This window comes from Anolis carolinensis, chromosome 1, assembly GCF_035594765.1.
Source record: "Anolis carolinensis isolate JA03-04 chromosome 1, rAnoCar3.1.pri, whole genome shotgun sequence".
Taxonomy (NCBI): Eukaryota; Metazoa; Chordata; class Lepidosauria; order Squamata; family Dactyloidae; genus Anolis; species Anolis carolinensis.
This window is the reverse complement of record NC_085841.1, coordinates 290,764,292-290,784,631: the sequence shown is the minus strand read 5'-3', so window position 1 is coordinate 290,784,631 and position 20,340 is coordinate 290,764,292. Positions and strand designations below refer to the sequence as shown.

Genomic DNA, 20,340 nt, shown 5'->3' with positions numbered 1-20,340 from the left:
AAATTGCCCAAGTGGATTGCTGAGATAGTGACACCTTTGCTTTCTGATGATTCAGTGTGTACACTAACTTTCTTTCATGCACACAGTTATTTAAAAATACTGTATACAATTGCCTTTAAGCTATGTTATAAGGTACATATGAAACATAAATTAATTCTGAGTTTAGACTTGGGTCCCCTCTCCAAGATATTTCATTTTGAATGTACAGTATATGCAAATGCAGATATTTCAAAATAAAAAATATCCAAAATCCGGAACACTTCTGTTCAAAGAATAAGGTTACTCAACCTGTATTAATTCCCTTTCTCTAAAATACCTTAGTAACAACAGTTTTTTCCTCTTGCACCTTTTTTACACTTCTCAGTTTCATAGTACTTGCTAAGTCATAGGATCAATTTCAAATTTAACACCTCTGTATACATGAGCTTTTGCTATTTTTAAGATGACATGAACTCCCCACTGTCATTTTCTTCTGTGATAAAAATCAGCAGCGTGTTGGAAATCATGCTCCAGCTGTATGTACTTACTGTGAGTTATGTGAATATCCTTCATCAACCAAGGCTATTAAGTCACACAAATCGACCCAGATTCCAAGTCTCTGGCATTAACCATTAAGTACTGCATTCTCCTTTAGTAGTATTAAATCTGCATGTAATAAATCTTGCAATCTAGTTATCACAGTTTCTGTTCTCATAGGGCACAATTCTAGTAACCCATACTTTGGAGTAGACTTTCTGCAGTATCATTAATGTGCCTCTCAGGCCATTGTGCTTTAACTCATAATTAAAATCTCTTTGCTCCCTCTGAATTTTATACAACTGCTTCTCTCACCCTGTTATGCATATATTCCATTGTATACAGTGAAAGCCACAATTCCCATATTTCCACATAGATAATTGGTAAAGTTTCTATTTTAGGGTTTGTGACTTTCCATTCAAGCCTGTCTAGGATGGTATGAAAATACAATGAAAACTTAATAGCATTTTCTTAATTTTTAGTTTTGAGCATTGGCGAAGGTGGCTTCTGGGAAGGCAGCACTCGAGGACATATTGGATGGTTTCCTGCAGAATGTGTTGAGGAAGTGCAATGTAAACCTAATGAAAGCAAACCAGGTAAGTTGATTTAATTTAAAAATAGTCTGTCAATTATTATCCCTAATAATATATTACATATATTACTTGGAAGTACCTCATATAGGCTGTGTTGTGTTCTTTGTAGTTACTGCAACTGCTATAGTTAAAATGAGATTGAAATTAAGTTTGAGAGAAATAATTTTGAAGGAAATTTTAAGTAAGTATACTGAGTAACCTTACATTTACAGAAATTTGCAGAATGGTATGCTATCATAAAGGTTTTCTGTTAATGGTTATTTTTGTGTGTGAATTTAGAATATTTGCAGAAATGTCACAAATATTCAGTATTTAGGACTGGGAGCATCATCTCTGCATTCAGATTTCTCACACTTTGAATTTGATTATTTTTGACACTTTCCCCCTATGTGTTAAAAAGAAGTAGTTCATTAGTTTTATTTTTGTGTTAATCCAATTAATAATGGTAATTGTGATAAAGTTGTCACAAAATGAGATGGATTTATATTAGCAGCTATTGCAGTACTTGTTTCCAGCATTGTGAGGGTATCCTATTTTAAAACAATTTGTCAGTATGATTTTGGCCCAAAATATGCAGAAACCTGGAAAGTAAATGAAGAACAACAAAGAGACTGGTAATTAAATACTGGGGCTGTTAAAGGGATGTCAGTTGAAGTGCCCAAAACATGCCTACATCGTGAGAATTCTCCCTGCAGTCTCTACAGTACATCAAAGCTCTCATGCAGTTTAGAAATACTTTGAAAACTCCATATAACACTGCTGAAAAATTCAGCATTTCTTTAGCACAGCAGTACTCCGGATAATTCTGTAAAAGGAACCCAGACTCTTTCCTCTAGGAAGAAAAAAAGATCACCTAGTTGTGTTTATGCAAGTATAATTGTCAGGGTCATTTCCCTACCCTGTGCTTGAAGCAAAGCTTTGGGGGCAATTTAATTATTCAATTGGAGTTGAATCTCAGGGCCCTTCCACACGGCCCCTATATCCCAGGATCTGATCCCAGGTTATCTGGCAGTGGGGACTCATATGAGTATTCCAGTTTAAAGCAGATAATCTGGGATCAGATCCTGGGATAAAGGGCAGCGTGGAAGGGCCCTCAGTGCAACTGATATCCAACTTGAAGTAGCTTATAAATCATTGCACATACTCTCACAACATTAATGCCTGACTAACTGACTATTGCCAGTTTTTTTCATAACCCCAATATTGAACTAACAGGACCTCATTTGAGATTGGAACCAACCATTTAAAAAACAGTGATTTTAGAGCACTGCTTCTTACATTGTGGATCTTGACTCCAAATGGGGACCCCTTTACGCAAGTGCTAGGGTCCTGAAAAAATTGGCAATATTTAAATTTTCTGAACAACATCTGGTGGCTATTTCAGACATGCACATTAATCTGTTGTGCAGTGTTTACAGTGGACTCATTAGAACAGTGATTCTCAAACTTTTAAAGCAGAGGACTGTTGTGGGAGAGGACTATAGTTTGAAAAAAACATAAACCAATTCCTATGCACACTGAAGTATGAAAAATCACAAAAGAACAATATAATATTTAAAATGAAGAACAATTTTAACCAACATGAACTTATCAGTATTATCAAATTGTTGTTTTAATGCTACTGGTTTTATTTTGTATCGTACTGTGTGTTTATTTTATGCGTTCTTTTAGGCACTTTGTGCCATATGTAAGCCTCCCCGAGTCCCTTCGGGGAGATGGAGGTGGGACACAGAAATAAAGTAGTAGTAGTAGTAAAGTGCTTCTAGTAGCAGTGGTTGTTGTTATTATTAGCATTTCAATGGGAAATGTGGGCCTGCTTTTGGCTGATGAGATAGTCAAGTTAATTAGGATTATTGTTGTGTGCCTTCAAGTCATTTCAGACTTAGAGTGTCTCTAAGTCTACAGTTTAGGGTGGGGGCTGGCTAAATGACCTTGGAGGGCTGCATCCAATGCATGGGCCTTCATTTGGGGACTCAAGCAAGCCTTGCAAATATTGATTTGGTATCAGTAAATGTTTGATTTTTACACCTGTTTCATATACCTACATACCTGAGGTTGCATAGACATCTCTCAGGCTGAAAGAGGCCACAAATGTAAAAGTTTAAGAAGCTCTGATTTACAGTAGGCCTAGGTTTATATAGAATGGAGAATAAGACTAAGTAATGAAGGGGTGAAAATAAGAGAATTTTTTAACCAATTAAAAAAGTGAAAACAACAACAAACAAAGGTCCAACACAATATTGTAAGCCATGTTTCCCCTGAAAAATCAGTTCTCCAAAGCCTGCAGGAATAAAAAGTCTATCAACCTGAGCTCTTGTGCCTGCTTGTGTAAAGATAGTGAGGAGAGTGCCAGTGTAGCCCCTTGGGAAGGGAGTTTTGGTGAGAACATGATGGTCCTCTCTTGTGTTCTGACCAAATGTTATCATGATAGAACAGGAAGTGGAGCCTCTCCAGAAGGCCTTAAAGCATGGGTAGGTTTTGTATGGCAGAATATGGTCTTTAATCTAAATTTTGCCTGAACTGTACAGTAATGTATGCTACCCCGGTGTATGGTGGGGTCTTCTTTTCTCATGGTTTTTAAGCAGAGGCTAGATGATCATCTGTTGGGAATGCTTTGAGCATTACTGTATGGCAAGGGGTTGAACTGAATGACCCTTGTGGTCTCTTCCAGTTCCATGATTCTATATCTATTACATTGAATTTTAACTAGAAATGGATGAGCAGTTAGTGAAACTGCTACACTTTGGAAAGTGGCAGTGGATTAATTTCCCATTTTTAAAACCTTTAGGATGGTATAGGTATATATCAAAAAGAGAATACAGGGTGAAAAGTTACATAGTCGGTCCTCCATATTTCACAAAGGTTAAGGCTGCAGGACTATCACTTGTGTTCATGGTATAACCAGCCCCATTTGACTGTCTAGACCAGCTGAAGTTTCTGATCACTCTTCAAAGGAAGCCCCATATAGTGTGTGCTACAGTCATTCAAATAAGATGTATCTAAGGCATGTATCACCTCTGGAGACCATATAAGAAGAGAAATTGTAGCCTGTAAGCTTCTTGCAATTCTGAAAGTTGTTTTTGAGACCACCAAGGTCTCCTCACCCAATTGCTTTCATTTTACTCAAAATTCCCCCAGCAGTCTACCAATCAGAGCTCTTGTGCCTTGGCATGTCAATCAGCCAACCTACCAAAAGCATGCCAAATTGCAAAGCTGAGTTGCTATGCCATTTGCTTTTTATCTGTAAGTCACCACTTGGTGGCACTTGTTTGCTGAGTTCAACAAAAATATGCTTCCTGCTTAACCAGTCTCTTAGTATTAACAGTCAATGTTACTACATGGGTTGTTAAGTAAAAAGGCAGAAAGAAGTGGAATTGCTGGGTGACACTTGGGTTTGGGCTGTCTGCATCCATTCCCACCCCCACCCCCCTTAATGGACCAGGCTCTACTGTTCCAAATATCAACACAAGTTGTCCTCTTCCTGAAATGAACCAGCTGCTCTGTGTCCAAGACATCCTAGCATACATGGATGTATAACTGATAAACGATGAGATTTGCCTGGCTTGCTCTAGGGCAGGGGCTAGCCCTTCTGAACCCTTCTTCATAACACATGACTTCAAGATCTGAGTGAGAAGCAGACATTGGCAATGGAACACAAGAGGGCTACACTTAAGAAAGCAATTTGCAGTTAGTGATGAGAAATCTTCCTTTGATGCCTGAGAAACAGCTGTTAGAGACAAGACACAGAATTAGTCAGGACATCAATAATGTTGCTTAATACAAATACAGGGTGTTTGAAAAAGAACTTTCTATTTACCATTTAAATTAAATGGTGAATAAGGAGTTCTTTTTCAAACGCCCTGTATATAAGAAAAGTAAATCGTTAGACATTCAGTGATCCTTGAATGCATGGATTCTCACCCCAGCTATTGCCCTGTCCTCCCCCACACAATAATTTGTGAGAATCTCATTAGCTAGCTACACTTTAAAAAAAACACCAACCAGTTTTAGGTTTTGTATTATGAAAAATAATTGTAATAAAATACTATGTCTAACTGAAAGTTAATCTTGTTGAAATTTAACTTTAGATGAAATGTATTAGTTGCTGACAGCTGTTTGCCTGAGCTAACTCTTCCAAATGTCCCTCAGACTGTGATTTAAATAAAGGGGATTAATTCAATACATGGATGCAAAACAAATTTTAACTAGTATTACTGTAATAGGTAGTAATTTTTTCCCTTCCAAGCTATTGAAGGAAAAGGCTTTGCAGTATTTTCGTTTAATATTTCACTATTCCTGTGTGAATAGTGTTAGCTGTGTGTAACACTGCTGTGTATGTTATATGAAAAAGATATTAAAGTGAGTTCAAGCTTTGAACAGATTTGAGACTTTATAAGAGCAATATTCTTCAAACACATTATTTAAAATCAAGAGCAGCTTAGTTAACAGTTAACTTTTACAGGTGGTCATTCTAGATGCCTAGGATTCATGTAGCACTATGTGTTTGAGGAATATTGCTCTTTTAAAGTCTCAAATCTGTTCAAAGCTTGAACTCACTTTAATCATGATACATATCTCTTTTCATATAACATACACAGCAGGGATAGAAAATAGCTCGTAGGGCAGGGGCCACTTTTAATGCACCGCCAGGCTGCACTGGCACAACCAGGCTCATTGGAAATGATGTCATATCAGTTCTGGTTGCCATCTACACTGACCACTTGTTACAGGGCTGCTGTGATGTGCCAGTACTCAGGACTGGCCTGGGGGGCAGCTCCATTGCTTGCTGCTATCCTGATGTGGCGGCAGTACAGAGTCTGGGCTGTCTAATGGGTCTTAATCTGATTTGGCCATCCTTGAAGGCCACCCTTACCTCTGTCATTTTTTTTTCATCAACTGTAGCAGCTGCTATGGATCTCTTTGGAGATTTGTGGCTGCAGCTATGGTGACCAAAAAAAATTGACACAGGTCAGTATAATTCTGTTTTCTCCACAGAGCATTGGGAAAATGGCATAGCAACACTGGCCTATGTTAACAGCATGGTTAGTTCAAAATTGGAACTGGCCCAACTGTTTGCACCCCCTCGAAGTGTAAATTGGCTTCAGAGCTTTGGAGAATTTCCAAAGCATTCCCCAACTTTATCCAGTGTAAGACAAAAGTGGCTGTGCCCTGCTTTGGGATGAGTAAATGGCATGGAGCAGATATGCTCTCACTTTGGGATATAAAGCCCATGCCGATTGACTCTGACAGGTGAAGTAAAGTTTTAGTGGAGTTAAAAGGTATGGGGTGTGGGAAAAGGCACACTGCATTGTGGCCTATGGGGCAACAATTAAGGTGCTTGTGCAAAATGTTTTGTTAGGTAGATATGGTTCATAATACTTAGAAGTGAGTAGTTATAGATAAAAATAACTTGTAACTTTCTTTTTGTCACTAAGTGATATTATGATTGTAGCATCATGAAAAATAATTTAAATGCCCCGTGGAATAGTTTTCCTTAATGTATATGGCTCCCTACTTAGATGCATTCTGTACTACAGGCAGAGCCGGTCCAACAATGAGGTGAATTAAGTGGTCGCTTGGGGCGCAAAACATACGGGGGCGCAGTCGAGATTGCTTTTTCTGTTGATTTGTTGTAAAACATGATGTTTTGGTGCTTAATTTGTAAAATCTTAATGTAATTTGATGTTTAATAGGCTTTTCCTTAATACCTCCTTATTATCCAACATTTCCCCTTATTCAACGCTTTTATTTTTCAGTGATTGGTTTTGGGGGGGGGGGGGGCAAAATTCTGTTCGCCTACACTTGAAAAATACCTAGGGCCGGCTCAGGCAAGCACCTTGGGGTCTTTTGGTTTAATTTATTAATTCATTAGAAAGGCAACAATTTACTTTTAAATTGTGATAAAGGGTTACTTTTAAAATATGAACGACAACTTACTAGTAGTGCTTGCATTTGAAAAAATAACTTTCAAAGTTCTTGAAATATATCACCAAATGCTAAGATGGGACTTAAATGCACAAAATGCATCAGATCCCATCTGATTTTTGATGCTAAGCAGGCTTAACTCTGGTTAGTACTGTAATGGGAGACCACCAACAAATGCTAGATAGTGCAGACTACATTTCAGAAAAAGGAACTGGCAAAAGCACATATAAACCACATTTCTTATCTAAGAAAACTCAATAAAATCCATGGTGTCACTAGAAGTCATCAAGCAGTGTGAACATGCACATGCATGGACATAGACATAGACACACATACTAGGGGTCAAATGATCATTGTTGTTGAATTTCGCAATAGCTTATTGTAGCAAGTATATATCTAGACCTTGGCAGCAACATATGATTTGCTGTGATTTCTGAATGATGTCAGGGGAAACAAAGTGAATCAAAGGTATTAAGCATATGATGCAATTCTGTTTTATGACATATTACCAACATCAGTTAGATACTTAGTGCATGGCCACTGAAAATAGCATGCATAATGCCACGAATGAACAATAGTGGTATTTCCTGCCAATTCAATTCTGTGCTGTCCTGTAAAGTGCTATCAATCTAATTTATTACCTATAGTTTGAATCCAACTCTGCTAATGGAGTTAAAGTCAACAAAAAGGAAAAAGAGGCCAGAAGAAAGAAATAAGAGAGCATTGGGAAATGAAGGCCATTAACTCCATGCCAATTATTTCTGGAATGAAATGGTTTCCAGCCCCACCCTTTAATCCTAAAAGGCCTCTCAGGAGAGGTATAGAGGCTCAGCCCAATCTCCAGCACTTGGGAAGAGGCCCCGCCCCTCCTCTGGCCCTGCCCCGTGTCCTAATAGTACCATCACCGCCCCCTGGATTGCTCCAGCACCCTTCGGGGGGCAGTAGTGCCCACTTTGGAAATCACTGGTTTAGATGATTACATAGGAAATCTTGAAACCAGTTTGAGGCCCAGATGGTGATTACACAAACCACAGAGCACTGATGCAGATTAAGGGGTTTCTTTTGTACACTTTTGTGTGAGTTTGTTGTCTGCCCACGTCAGTTTGAAACTAGCTTCGAAGTGCATTGAATGGTGTAGATGGAGTCTTGGTTAGCCACTTCCAGGTGTCCTCCTCATTGCAAGTGTTGGAAAAACATGTAGGTGACAGCACCAGAGAGTTGACTGAAGTTGCCCTTTCTCCCATTTCACCAGTTGTTTTTAAGGTGCAGTTGAAGGAAATGAAACTGAATGCAATCTTAAAACTATAGACAAGTTCTTCCCATTCCACTTGCTCTTCTTTCAGACTCCTTTTTTCTGGCTTTAAAGCATTAAAGTCACCAGCTGTTGTCCCATGTTTAGGTCTTATGCCAGATGTCTATAAAGTGTTATTTCCTAGCTGAATAAAGCAGAAGTGTCTCAAACATATAATTTACTAGCTGTGCCCGGCCACGCGTTTCTGTGGCAAAGTGGTGGTGCTATTGGTTAAAAGTTGTTGTGAAATTTTTATTTGACGTTATTTGTATTTTTAAATTAATTATATTGTAACTTATCTTTTTTATTTATTATATTTTATTATTTTGTTGTATTATTTTTAGTTATTTTGTTATAGTATTTTATTGTATTAATTTTTTTTAATGTTTTTAATTATTTTTTATTATATTATTTGTATTTCTTTTATTTTTTATTCTTTTATTAACACTGGGCTGAGTGGGTTGCTAGGAGACCAAGTGGGCAGAGCTTAGAGCCTTCTGAGTGGCAGCAATTGGATAAAAACAATTATTTCTCTCCCTCTAATTAGGACTTTATTTTTCTTTGCTTTTTGTTGTATCAACCTAGAGTCGTGGATGATGGGTTGTGTTGTCAAATTTCGAGGTTGGGGGGCTTGTAGTTTAGTTGTTTTGTGGGTCGCCGTGATGCCATCACTCTTTTGTATATATAGATTGTATTGCAGGGCTCTGTAGGCAATAGTGCAATCTGTGGCTCAGAATTCTCACATGGCCCTCAACTAGTACTAATGTGGCCCTTGCAATTGGAGGGACCCCACCCATTTCCCCCACAATTCTGCTTAACAACTCAACTGCAAGGACTAATGCTGTTCTTTGCTTGAGATAACAAGGAAGTGGAGATGTGAAACATCTGTCTCGCAGTGATCCTGTTCCCCAAATTTCTCATTTCCAATTGATAATATGTGCATTTTGTATACCATTAGGGGCTCAAACCTGCAGCTGATATGAGATGTTGCCAGTGGGGGCAAAAATGTTGTGACACTGGTCTACTTCATCTTATATATATGGTAGCAGCGATAATCAAAAATATATATTTGCAGTAACAATACAATTTTATAGATGATCACTAGATGGCATTGTTTATGTGCAAAACAGAAGCAAGTCAATACTGGGTGTTCAGGGTACAGTACTTAGCTTTCTCTGTGTGCAAATTAATAGGTTATAGCACATCTGAAGTACTTTAGTGCAAAGGAGTTCGCTGTTCTAATTCAGCAACTGCTGCCAGTTGTGGTAGGAAGAAGACAATTCTATAATCAAAGTACCTACAGTAATGCAAGCAGGCAAAGGAAAATAGTTGCATTTTCCTAATTTTTCAGTCATAGGGAAATAATACAATGTCATTTTAAAGGATTCATTTTCTTTAAATAGAATATGTGGTGGCGGGAACATATGGAACTACTGTTCTAAGTCCAGGAAAAGTTTATCCTGTCTTATTGAAACCAAGTGGCAATAAAATTCATTCTGAACTGTACAGTTTGTGTGCAGAGACTTATATAATAGGCTATTCCCTCGTGAAACAGAATTGCATAAACACTAAACTATAAAGTGGAAGAAAAGAGTAGAAATTTCATCACTGACACCTAGTTTTCTGTGCAGAGGCATTTCTTTGAATGGCGGAGCATTTAGCCATGTGAGTTCAATCTCTATACTACTTGCAAAATTGCTTATTTTCATGTTTAAATGCATTTCTAGTGATATTTTGCCCTTTGGGTGTCTTCAGTGGAACTTCAATGCAATACAGTAGATTCTCACTTATCCAACGTTCTGGATTATCCAACACATTTTTGTAGTCAAGGTTTTCAAAACATCATGATATTTTGGTGCTAAATTTGTAAATACAGTACTAATGACAAGACAGAGGTCCTCGAGGTCAGTCGCAAGTCTGATCGGGGTATTGGGTGGCAACCTGTGCTCGATGGGGTCGCACTCCCCCTGAAGGCGCAGGTCCGCAGCTTGGGGGTCCTCCTGGACTCATCACTGACACTTGAGGCTCAGGTGTCGGCGGTGGCCGGGAGGGCCTTTGCACAATTAAAGCTTGTGCGCCAGCTGCGACCATACCTCGTGAAGTCTGACTTGGCCACGGTGGTCCACGCCTTAGTCACCTCTAGACTGGATTATTGCAATGCACTCTACGTCGGATTGCCCCTGAAGACGGCCCGGAAACTTCAGTTAGTCCATCGTGCTGCCAGGTTGTTAACTGGAGCAAACTACAGGGAGAGATCTACTCCCCTGTTCAAGGAGCTCCACTGGCTACCGATTATTTTCCGGTCCCAATTCAAGGTGCAGGTTCTTACCTATAAAACCCTAAACGGTTTGGGACCCGCCTACCTTTGTGACCGCATCTCCCGCTATGAATCCACTCGTCCTCTTCGGTAGGGCACTTCTTTCGCTCCCGCCACCATCCCAGGCTCGGTTGGCGGGGACGAGGGAGCAGGCCTTTTCTATTGTTGCTCCCCGGATCTGGAATTCCCTTCCGGAGGAGATCCGGCAAGCACCCACCCTGGCTTCCTTCAAAAAGCTGCTTAAAACCTGGCTCTTCCGCTGCGCCTTTGGATAACCGAGCCCATAGCTATAGTAGTCGCACAGGCCACCTCTTTGACTTGAAACACTGCACTTTATTCCTCTGCCCCAAAGCATCTTAGAATATCACATTGCATTTTAGTTCTAGTGGTCCCTCCAGGCCATCCTCTCCTCCATCCCAGTGGTCTTTTTTCCCCTCTTTCTTTGCGGATTCATGTTATTTGAGTGATTATATTCCTTCTGCTTATGTGATTGTTTTAGTCAATTGTTATGTTTTGTTTTCGTTTCTAATTCTTATAGCGTTTTATAGTGTTTTCAGTGTTTTATTGTACAATGTTTTATGCTGATTTTATATTGGAAACCGCCCTGAGTCCCTTTTGGGAGAGAGGGCGGTATACAAATAAACTTTTACTTACTTACTTACTTACTTACAGTAATTACTACATAGCATTACTGCATATTGAACTACTTTTCTGTCAAATTTGTTGTATAACATGATGTTTTGGTGCTTAATTTGTAAAATCATAACCTAATTTTATGTTTAATAGGCTTTTCCTTCATCTCTCCTTATTATCCAACATATTCACTTATCCAACGTTCTGCTGGCCCGTTTATGTTGGATAAGTGAGACTCTACTGTATATAATTTCTGCTTGTTGAGAACTCCTGACTTAGTAGTGAAAAAGTTAGAAAGATCTTTTCCTTCCTGAATCAAGTTAGTGAAATGGGTTTCATATGGACATATGATATTGCATCATTTTTTAAACTTCCCTTTTTTAAAGGTATTCAGGAATTTGGGATTGAATACTGACCCTATTGAATTCCATATTTGGAAGGTATGAATCATACCCAACAATATCCTCCTACTCCCCATTTCTTCCTCACATGTTTATTGTCAAGTTGGCTTTGATACATGGTAGCACTATGAATGAGAGACCACCAAGTCACGCCATCATCAATAGCCCAGCTCAGGTATTAAAGATTCAGGGCTGGGGCCTCCTTGATTGAATCTCCCCCTCTGTACTGAGGTCTTCCTCTTTTCCTATTGCCTTCTACCTTGCCAAGCATTATTGTGTTTTCTCCGTTTAGTCATCTTGGCTTTGAGACAGAGTTCAGACTTGATTTGCAATAGTACCCATTTATTTGTTATTTTCTTCTAACCAGTATTCCCCTATCTCAAAATAAATGTATTTCCTGGCTGCTAAAATGACTCCCTATATGAGTTCATTAAAAATACTCAGTTTTAGTTTACTTAGTTTTCTTTTCTCATCTTGCACCACAGATGACAAGAATTGAAATTTTTGAAAACAAATGTAACAATGACAAAGCAGTAATTAAACCCCAGTTCTTGGGAAAAGACATTTAGCACCCTTTTATCAGAAAAGCAACTATATTGTTATGGCTACTACTACTACTACTACTACTACTAATAATAATAATAATAATAATAATAATAATAATAATAAACTTTATTTATATCCTGCCCATCTCCCTGAGGGGACTCGGAGTGGCTTAACAACAATATGGCAGTGCAAACAATATGGACAATAATAAAACCAATTTAAGATTAAATCAAACAAATAATAATAAAGCAAAATAAATATGAAAATAATTTTCTTTTAAATTGACACAAGAAATACCATCCATAAATAAAAATAAGCAGTGAATTGTGTAAAGTAATACCATTTAAAAACATCCCAACCACTGCTCTGGTTAATAAGAGCAATAAAATCTAGTTAGAAAGTTCCAACCGCTGGATAGCATTACGTTCGCTCATTATCAAAAGCCTGCTTCCATAGCCAGATTCTCAATTCCTTCCAGAAGATGGATATGTGTTAGAACCTGTCTAATCTCTCTGGGGAGGGCTTTCTAGAGCCAGGAGGGCACTACCAAGAAGGCTCTATCTCTAATTCCCACCAACCGAACTTGTGATGGAGGTGGGACCATGAGAAGGGTCTCCCTGGCTGAACTTAAGGCCTGGATCTGTTCATAGGGGGAGATGCAGTCGCGTAAATAGGTTGAACTCGAACCATATAGGGCTTTGTAGATAATAACCTGCACTTTGAATTGGGCCCGGAAACACATAGGCAGCCAATGGAGTGGTATGTTCCCTATAATCTGCTCTTTTCATCAACTTGGCTGCTGATCTTTGCACTAATTGTAGTTTCCGAGCCATCTTCAGAGGCAGCCTCACATAGAGTGCATTGCAATAATCCAGCTGAGATATAACTAAGGCATGGACCACTGTGGCCAGATCTGGCTAGTAACTGATACATAACTACTACAGAGTGTTTCGATCAACTGGATCCAAAAGTCTCCATCCCCAGCCTGGCTGAGAATTCCTAGATGCAGAATTTCTTCTTTATACTCCTTCCACTGGCAAGTGAAATCTTTTATTTCAATATTCAGTTGATGATTAACTGAGCAAAATAGTTTTCTAATGGTTTCAGTGTACTAAACAATATTATTTTTGCTGTTTTAAATTAGTGGCATTTTAACAGTTGTTTTGTTATTTGTTTTTAAATTAATATGGACTTATGGCAGGTGTCTGAATGAGATACCTTCAAGAACTATGATCATCAGCTGCTGTGCTCAGAGTACAAGTTGTGCATCAAGACAATCAGATAGTGTGACACTTCTATTTCTTTTAGAGCAAGCCATATCTTCTCATGATGTATGCAGTTAAAGATTTTGCTATAATCTATAAAGCACAGGTTGATTTTCTTCTGAAATTTTAATGTTTCCATTATCTGTTACATATTTGCAATATGTTCTCTAGTGCCCTTTTCCTTTCTGAGTGCAACTTGGACATGTGGCATTTCCCACTATATATGTGGTAAAATCATTTTGTAAAATCAGTAAAATAGTCCAGTGGTTCATGGTATCTCCTTCCTGGGGGAATGGAATGTATATGGATTGTTGTAAGTTAGTAGATTATTGTTTTCCCCCTCCATTTTGTATATCTTAGAACTGGAATTGATTACCCCTCCAAAACTTGATATAACTCTATTGGTATGTTATCTGTTCTTGTTCTCTGAAGTGATTTGAGATCCTTTTTTCATTTTCTTTCTAAAACTGGGTTCATCATCAAATGGTGAATCTGTGATAATTTCATCTCTTATATTAATTCCTGGATATGCTGGCTCCAAATTTTCTAATCATGTTGGGTTCTGTCTTGGTTCTGACTTGATTCCTGTGTTTTCATTTTAATCACCTATGATTATCAATGTGTTTCACATTGGTAACCAGTTGTGTCATATCCTGCTGGAAATCTCTCCCTCTACCACTTTGCTGTTAAATGGAGTCAGTTACACTTGTTCTTTGTATCTCGCACTGCTGACTGAGCTGATAATCGTATCACTAGAACATATCAAGATGTTTAAGGGCAGGAGTCTGAATGGCTTGTACATGTTTTTCTTAACTTGAAACAGGGCCGGCCGGAGATATTTTTTAATGTGAAGCGGGGGTGCTGAAAAGCGCCCCCGCCACCGGCCCCGCCTCCCGCGCCCTGGCCCCGCCCAGCGTGCCCTGGCCCCGCCTCCCACGCTGCGTGGGAGGCGGGGCCAGGGCGAATAGTGAGGGAGGCGGGACCAGAGTTGGCCCCGCCCAGCGTGCCCTGGCCCCGCCTCCCACGCAGCATGGGAGGCGGGGCCAGGGCACGCTGGGCGGGGGGGCGGCGCCAGAGTTGGCCCCGCCTCCCATGCTACTCCCGCTCGCCCGTCTTGCCTTTTCTAGCAGGCCAGACTGCAGCGGAGGTCCCTGCAGGCCGCGATTGCGGCCTGGAGGGACCTCCGCTGCAGTCTGGCCAGCTAGAAAAGGCCAGACGGGCCAGGGCGCACTGGGCGGGAGGCGGGGCACCGTCAGGGCGGTGCCCCGCCTCCCGCCCAGCCTGACGGCGCCCCCCCGGGCCTGCGCCCGAGGCGGCGGCGTCAGGGGCCTCTATAGTGGGGCCGGCCCTGACTTGAAATTTCAATGAGCTTACAACATTTTCTGTGATTAAGCAGACTTTTCCTTCAGCATGGCTTGCTTTGGCCTCACAATAATTTTCTGACCTTTCCTTTTCAAAGGAAAAATTAAGAAACTGAAGTCAAGCTTGATGTGAGACTTTGTTTCTTTTCTTTTTTTTCCTTCTAAACTGTGGCTCACTGCAACACTCCTTGGACAGAGCTATCCCTTATACTAAAGGGTAAAGCTTTGGAAAATGTTACTTTTAACACAATCATTTCCAGAAATTGGAAGATTCTGAGAGTTGTAATCTGAAACATAGCTTTTTCATGCTAGGCTAAAGGAACAGATCTATCTGAAGGCTATTGCTATGCCTGCTGACAGCAAATGGTAGCATTCCAGGATCACCAGTTACCCTGGAAATCACTTAAATCCTTTTGAACTGCATCCTATGTTTTCATACAGTTTTCATACCTTTGTATAAATTGATCGAGGGTTAAAAACCTTTCAATGATTATGTAGCTTATGGTGTGTGAACTATTTTTTTGATACGGTACTACTTCTAAATGACTTTTAAATATCGTAGAATCATAGAATTGGAAGAGACCACATGGACCATCTAATCCAACCCCCTGCCATTTAGGAAAAGCACATTCAAAGTACCCATGGCAGTTTTGCTCTGTGAAGGAAAGTGGCATGGCTTCTCAAATGTTAGATTGGTTTCTCTCTTGTTCTTTGAATTAAACTAGGAATAAAAACATCTTTGATATGCACCATAAGTTACGTTTTTCACCATGAAGTCTCATTTCTTAAAAGGAAAGAGAAGTTGAACAGTTCTACATCAGTGTAGGCATGTAATAGGAGTCTGCAACTGCCACTCATCTGAATTTTTTTGCAAGCTCTGTTGAGAGTTCTTAACAATGGTGGCTATAACAGGCCATATGCTGAAGGGCAACTGATTTGAACCTCTTAGTTCTCCTGGGATTTTTATTATTTCCCTGTATCATTTACCACTTTATGAATTGATGCTTGTCATTGTGCCCTCCCTAAGGAGTAGAGAAATCCAGCCCATGTGTGTTAACTCCTCCTAGCAATACGTCTCAATGATACTTTTCCTCTCAGAGAATAGGACAATATGGTCATTCAGTTGAAGTATTTTCATGATATACCTGTTAGTTTACTGTTCAAAATTGCATCTGGTTCATTAGCATGCGAGTTACTAACATAATAAATAGAATAATGTGTTGCATAATGTCAGTGTCTCTGTTGCCATCAACTTACTAATCAGAAAACTTAGCGGATAGCTATGAATGGTGCAATCCTATGGTTCAGTGAAAACTGCTGAAGGCAGTAGGAAATTCTAGAAAACCTCTTTGATTATAGAGCAGGCATGGGCAACTTTTTGCCTTGGGGTCACACTGTGGACCCAGCTGGGAGGACCAGGCCTGGCAGGAGGGGGGGGCAGGCACATACTGAGTAGGGAGGGCCCAGGGAAAGGACCAGGCCAGGAGGGCAGGGCATCCTCAGGTTGTCCTTCCAGTATAAGGATGGGGCTGCTTGTCCCATCCTTTTGCTGGGAGGAAGGCAGGACATAAGGTGACTGCTCTGATCCTCTTTCCCATCCTCCTTCCCTGATCCTCGGGCTGTCCTCTTGGCATTATGCTGGGAGAAAGCTGAGACAGACGGCAGTAGAGTGTGCTCCTGAGGGCTCTCAGCTTCCATGTGGCTTTCTTGAGCCATCCTCCCAGCATAGGGATGGGGTAACTCGCACCGTCCTTATGCCAAGAGGAGGGTGATACAAATGGTGGCTGAGAGTGCTCCAGAGGGCTCTCAGCTGCTACGTGCCGTTCCCCTCCCCCATCTTTCTGGTATAAAGATGTGGCGTCCCACCATATCCTTGTGCCAAGAGGACAGAGAAAATGAGGAGGGCCTGAAATAAGCACCCAGGGGGCTGCATCCAGCCCCCAGTCCTTAGTTAGCCCATGCTTGTCTTAGACATATGTTTGTTGATGACGCTGTACTTGGAAGCATTTATTTCTATTATTGGGACCACATCAAGTATATAGGAGCATTTCCATCTAAACAAAGGGAGACGTGGGAAGGGTAAAGCCACATCCCATCTTGAAGTATCTAAATACAAGGACATATTTCAGACAATTCAACAAATTTACCTACCGGGACTTGCATATCTTTCAACTATCTCAGTTTAACAGGGACAGATCCAGTTATTTATTTATCTACTTTTTGGACTGCTTTGAAAACATACCACCTTTTCTCTCCTCTTTCACCTTTCCTCTTTTCTCCTTGGCCTGTTTCCAGTTGTGCAAAGTGAGTCTAATGTGCTGAAGTATTCTTCACTGCATTAAATCAGTCAGAGTGTAAATTAAGTTATGTTAGGTTAGATTTTGATTGAATATTAAAAGAAACCTCTTGATGGTAAGGCCAATTTGGCACTAGAACCAATTGCTTAAAAAGGTGGTTGAATCTCCTTCACTGGTGTATTCAAAAAGAGGAAGGGCAGCTGGATTGAGCAAGGGGTTGGGCTTGATGTCCCTTCTGACTCTTGTGGTTCTAGGAGTGGAAAGGAGAGGTGGGTTTTTGCTGTTCTCAGTAGACTCAGGCTAAAGCAAACCCTCCTAGTTTGTGTGATCTTCTGCATTGCTAACTTTACAGTCTTGATGACACACTCATCTTGCTCGGCCACTAGTGCCTCAGTTCTTAGCTATAAAATGTTGAAGGTTATGGGCATGGTGTAACTCAGAGCTAGGGACTTGTCTAGTGTTAGGAAGCTGCAGAGGCCTCCTAAGCCATCTTGCAGTGCTGCCAGCCATAACCCTGGAAAAGATATTACAGTGTGTTTTTGTACATAAGTTTCTACCCCAAAATTGTCCCTCAAGGATGAGGACTCAAGGATTTTCCATTGAGGGACCAGATGTTTTATACTGGAAGATCAATTTCTTCTCCAGTTTGATAGCAAAGATATAGTGAGGTTGGGTATTCCTGTCTTTAAGGTTTATTTTGAAGCTTTTCAAATAAAATAGTTGTTGAAAGCATGCCAAAATTATGTTGGGTGTTAATGTTAGAACTTCCTGTCACTTTGTTATCACTGGCAAGGGTTTTTTCTTCTCCCATATTTTCAAAGAGCTGATAGAAAAGAGTCACAACTTTTTTTTGAAAATGCTCTTACAATTTGGAGAATCTGGTAGTGAAAATTAATTCCTTTTGTGTCACCTTTGATACTATTTCTTTGTCATATTTTATTTCTTAACATCCTAAATGGAAACAATTAAAATTTTGTAAACAGGCAGATTACTGGCAAGAAAACTTCATTAAACTTCATTAAAAAGGGGGGAGGGGGTGTGGGTTATGGAGGCTAAAGTAGGAGAAAGATCAGGAGGTAGATTCAGGAATGGGCAAAGAAGAGAGAGGGCAAGGGAAAGGTGAAGGCAGTGAAGATAGGAAAAAGAGAAGGACAATAGGAAAAGATCTTTTGAGTGGCAGAATAGAAAATAATTGGATTGGGTTTTTGTTAGTGGGGAAGATATGAAAAAGAAGAAAACCAGTGCTCACAATGCTTTAGAGCAGAATAGGCTACACAATGTGAATAGTTTAAGTAGGGGGAAAGAATGGTGAGGCAGATGGAACTGAAAGAACTGAGAAGTGGGGAAGGTGAACTCATAGCTGTTACTCCATATGAGTACGGATGGAAGAAGCTCAACTGCACAAAAATGATCACTGCTACAGTAGAGTCTCACTTATCCAACATTCGCTTATCCAACGTTCTGGATTATCCAACACATTCTTGTAGTCAATGTTTTCAATACATCATGATATTTTGGTGCTAAATTCATAAATACAGTAGCATTACTGTATTTTGTAGCATTACTGCATATTGAACTACCTTTTCTGCCAAATTTATTGTATAACATGATGTTTTGGTGCTTAATTGGTAAAATCATAACCTAATTTGATGTTTAATAGGCTTCTTCTTAATCTCTCATTATCCAACATATTCGCTTATCCAACATTCTGCCGGCCCATTTATGTTGGATAAGTGAGACTCTACTGTATTAGCCGAGAGGGCAGGGACACATGCATAGAAAAGATGATGGATGCTTTCCATTCCATTATCATTTAGATGTTTCTCACCTGGTTTTTTGAGATCTTAGTTCCATTTTCCACCTTGGTTTTGAAGAGTTCTCTTTTGACAATGTATCCAAGGTAACTGGATCAAGGGCTTCACAGGTCTCAGCTGCTTCCTTGGTTGTGGTGCTAGTGAACATTTGTTCTTTATCTCAAATACAGTAGAGTCTCACTTATCCAACATAAACGGGCTGTCAGAACGTTGGATAAGCAATAATGTTTGATAATAATGAGAGATTAAGCAAAAGCCTATTAAACATCAAATTATGTTATGATTTTACAAATAAAGCACCAAAACATCATGTTTTACAACAAATTGACAGAAAAAGCAGTTCATTACATAGTCATTACTATGTAGTAATTTCTGTATTTATGAATTTAGCACCAAAACTTCATAATGTATTGAAAAATTTACTACAAAAACATTGACTGTGACTGTGCGAGTGGCGCCATCTATATGTCGAACTGTAAGTTGCAAGATTTGAATTGTTGTATCATGCCTGATTTTGCCTTTACCCTGTAAATGTAGTTGGATTGATTGGTTATTTATAGCTGTCAATCAATGTTGTTTGCACCAGTTATATTGCTCCCTCATCTCAATTGTTTGACTCCACCCTTTCCTGGAGTGGGTCAGTGTTTCCTTTTTTCATTCTACCATCAAGCTTTCTATCAGATGAATGCGTGAGAGAGACTTGGCTCTAAAAGCCCTTGATTAAGTTACCTCTCAGCACCAATTCTGAGGTTCTTACCCTTGAGACTTATGCTTCATGTTCAGGCCAATCTGGACGACATTGAGGAGTCTCAAGCGCCTTCAGATCAGTTCTTTGGCACCAGAGGAAGACAGTGTCGGTCTTCAAACATAGGCCATTTGGACTGAGGCTGAGGATTGCTCCGGCATTCACAGCCATTGAGAAAGAGGGACCTGGAAAAGCTTCTCAGCTGCAGAGCTCCTTGGACTTAAGACTATCAGAGACTGTAATGTATATTTTCCTTTACCACTTTGAAACTTCCAGCTTATTGCCTTAAAGGGATAACCCTTTGAAACAATAAAACTAGTTTTGAGTTATCTACAGTGTTTTGATCCTTGGCAGTTCCAGCTTCCCTAAAGGAGGGCAAGAAGCAATCCCCTGGGGGGAAAGTCCATGCCTCTTTCGCTAAGAGTTATATAGCCCCAGGCGCAACGGCACATTGATTACTGAAAGGCAAACTGCGTTGGATAATACAGACCGTTGGATAAGCGAATGTTGGATAAGCGAGACTCTACTGTACGTAGTTTGAAGGGATGGTCTCATCTGTAGCAGCTCTTAGAGCAGTTGTGTTAAGGGCAGACATATTTTTTGGCCACATCCTGGAATACATGTTTAATAGTTCCA

At 40.0% G+C, this 20,340-nt stretch overlaps 1 protein-coding gene across 12 annotated transcripts in view; it reads left to right on the top strand.

Moving 5' to 3' along the window:
- The window catches only part of shank2 (SH3 and multiple ankyrin repeat domains 2), a 405,147-nt gene that overhangs the window by 179,674 nt on the left and 205,133 nt on the right, over positions 1-20,340 (top strand). For all 12 annotated transcript variants that reach the window (XM_062967836.1, XM_062967830.1, XM_062967835.1 and 9 more), the window contains one exon: positions 999-1,112. In XM_062967836.1, coding sequence (XP_062823906.1) covers positions 999-1,112 — 114 coding nt within the window. The remainder of the gene's footprint in view (positions 1-998; positions 1,113-20,340) is intronic.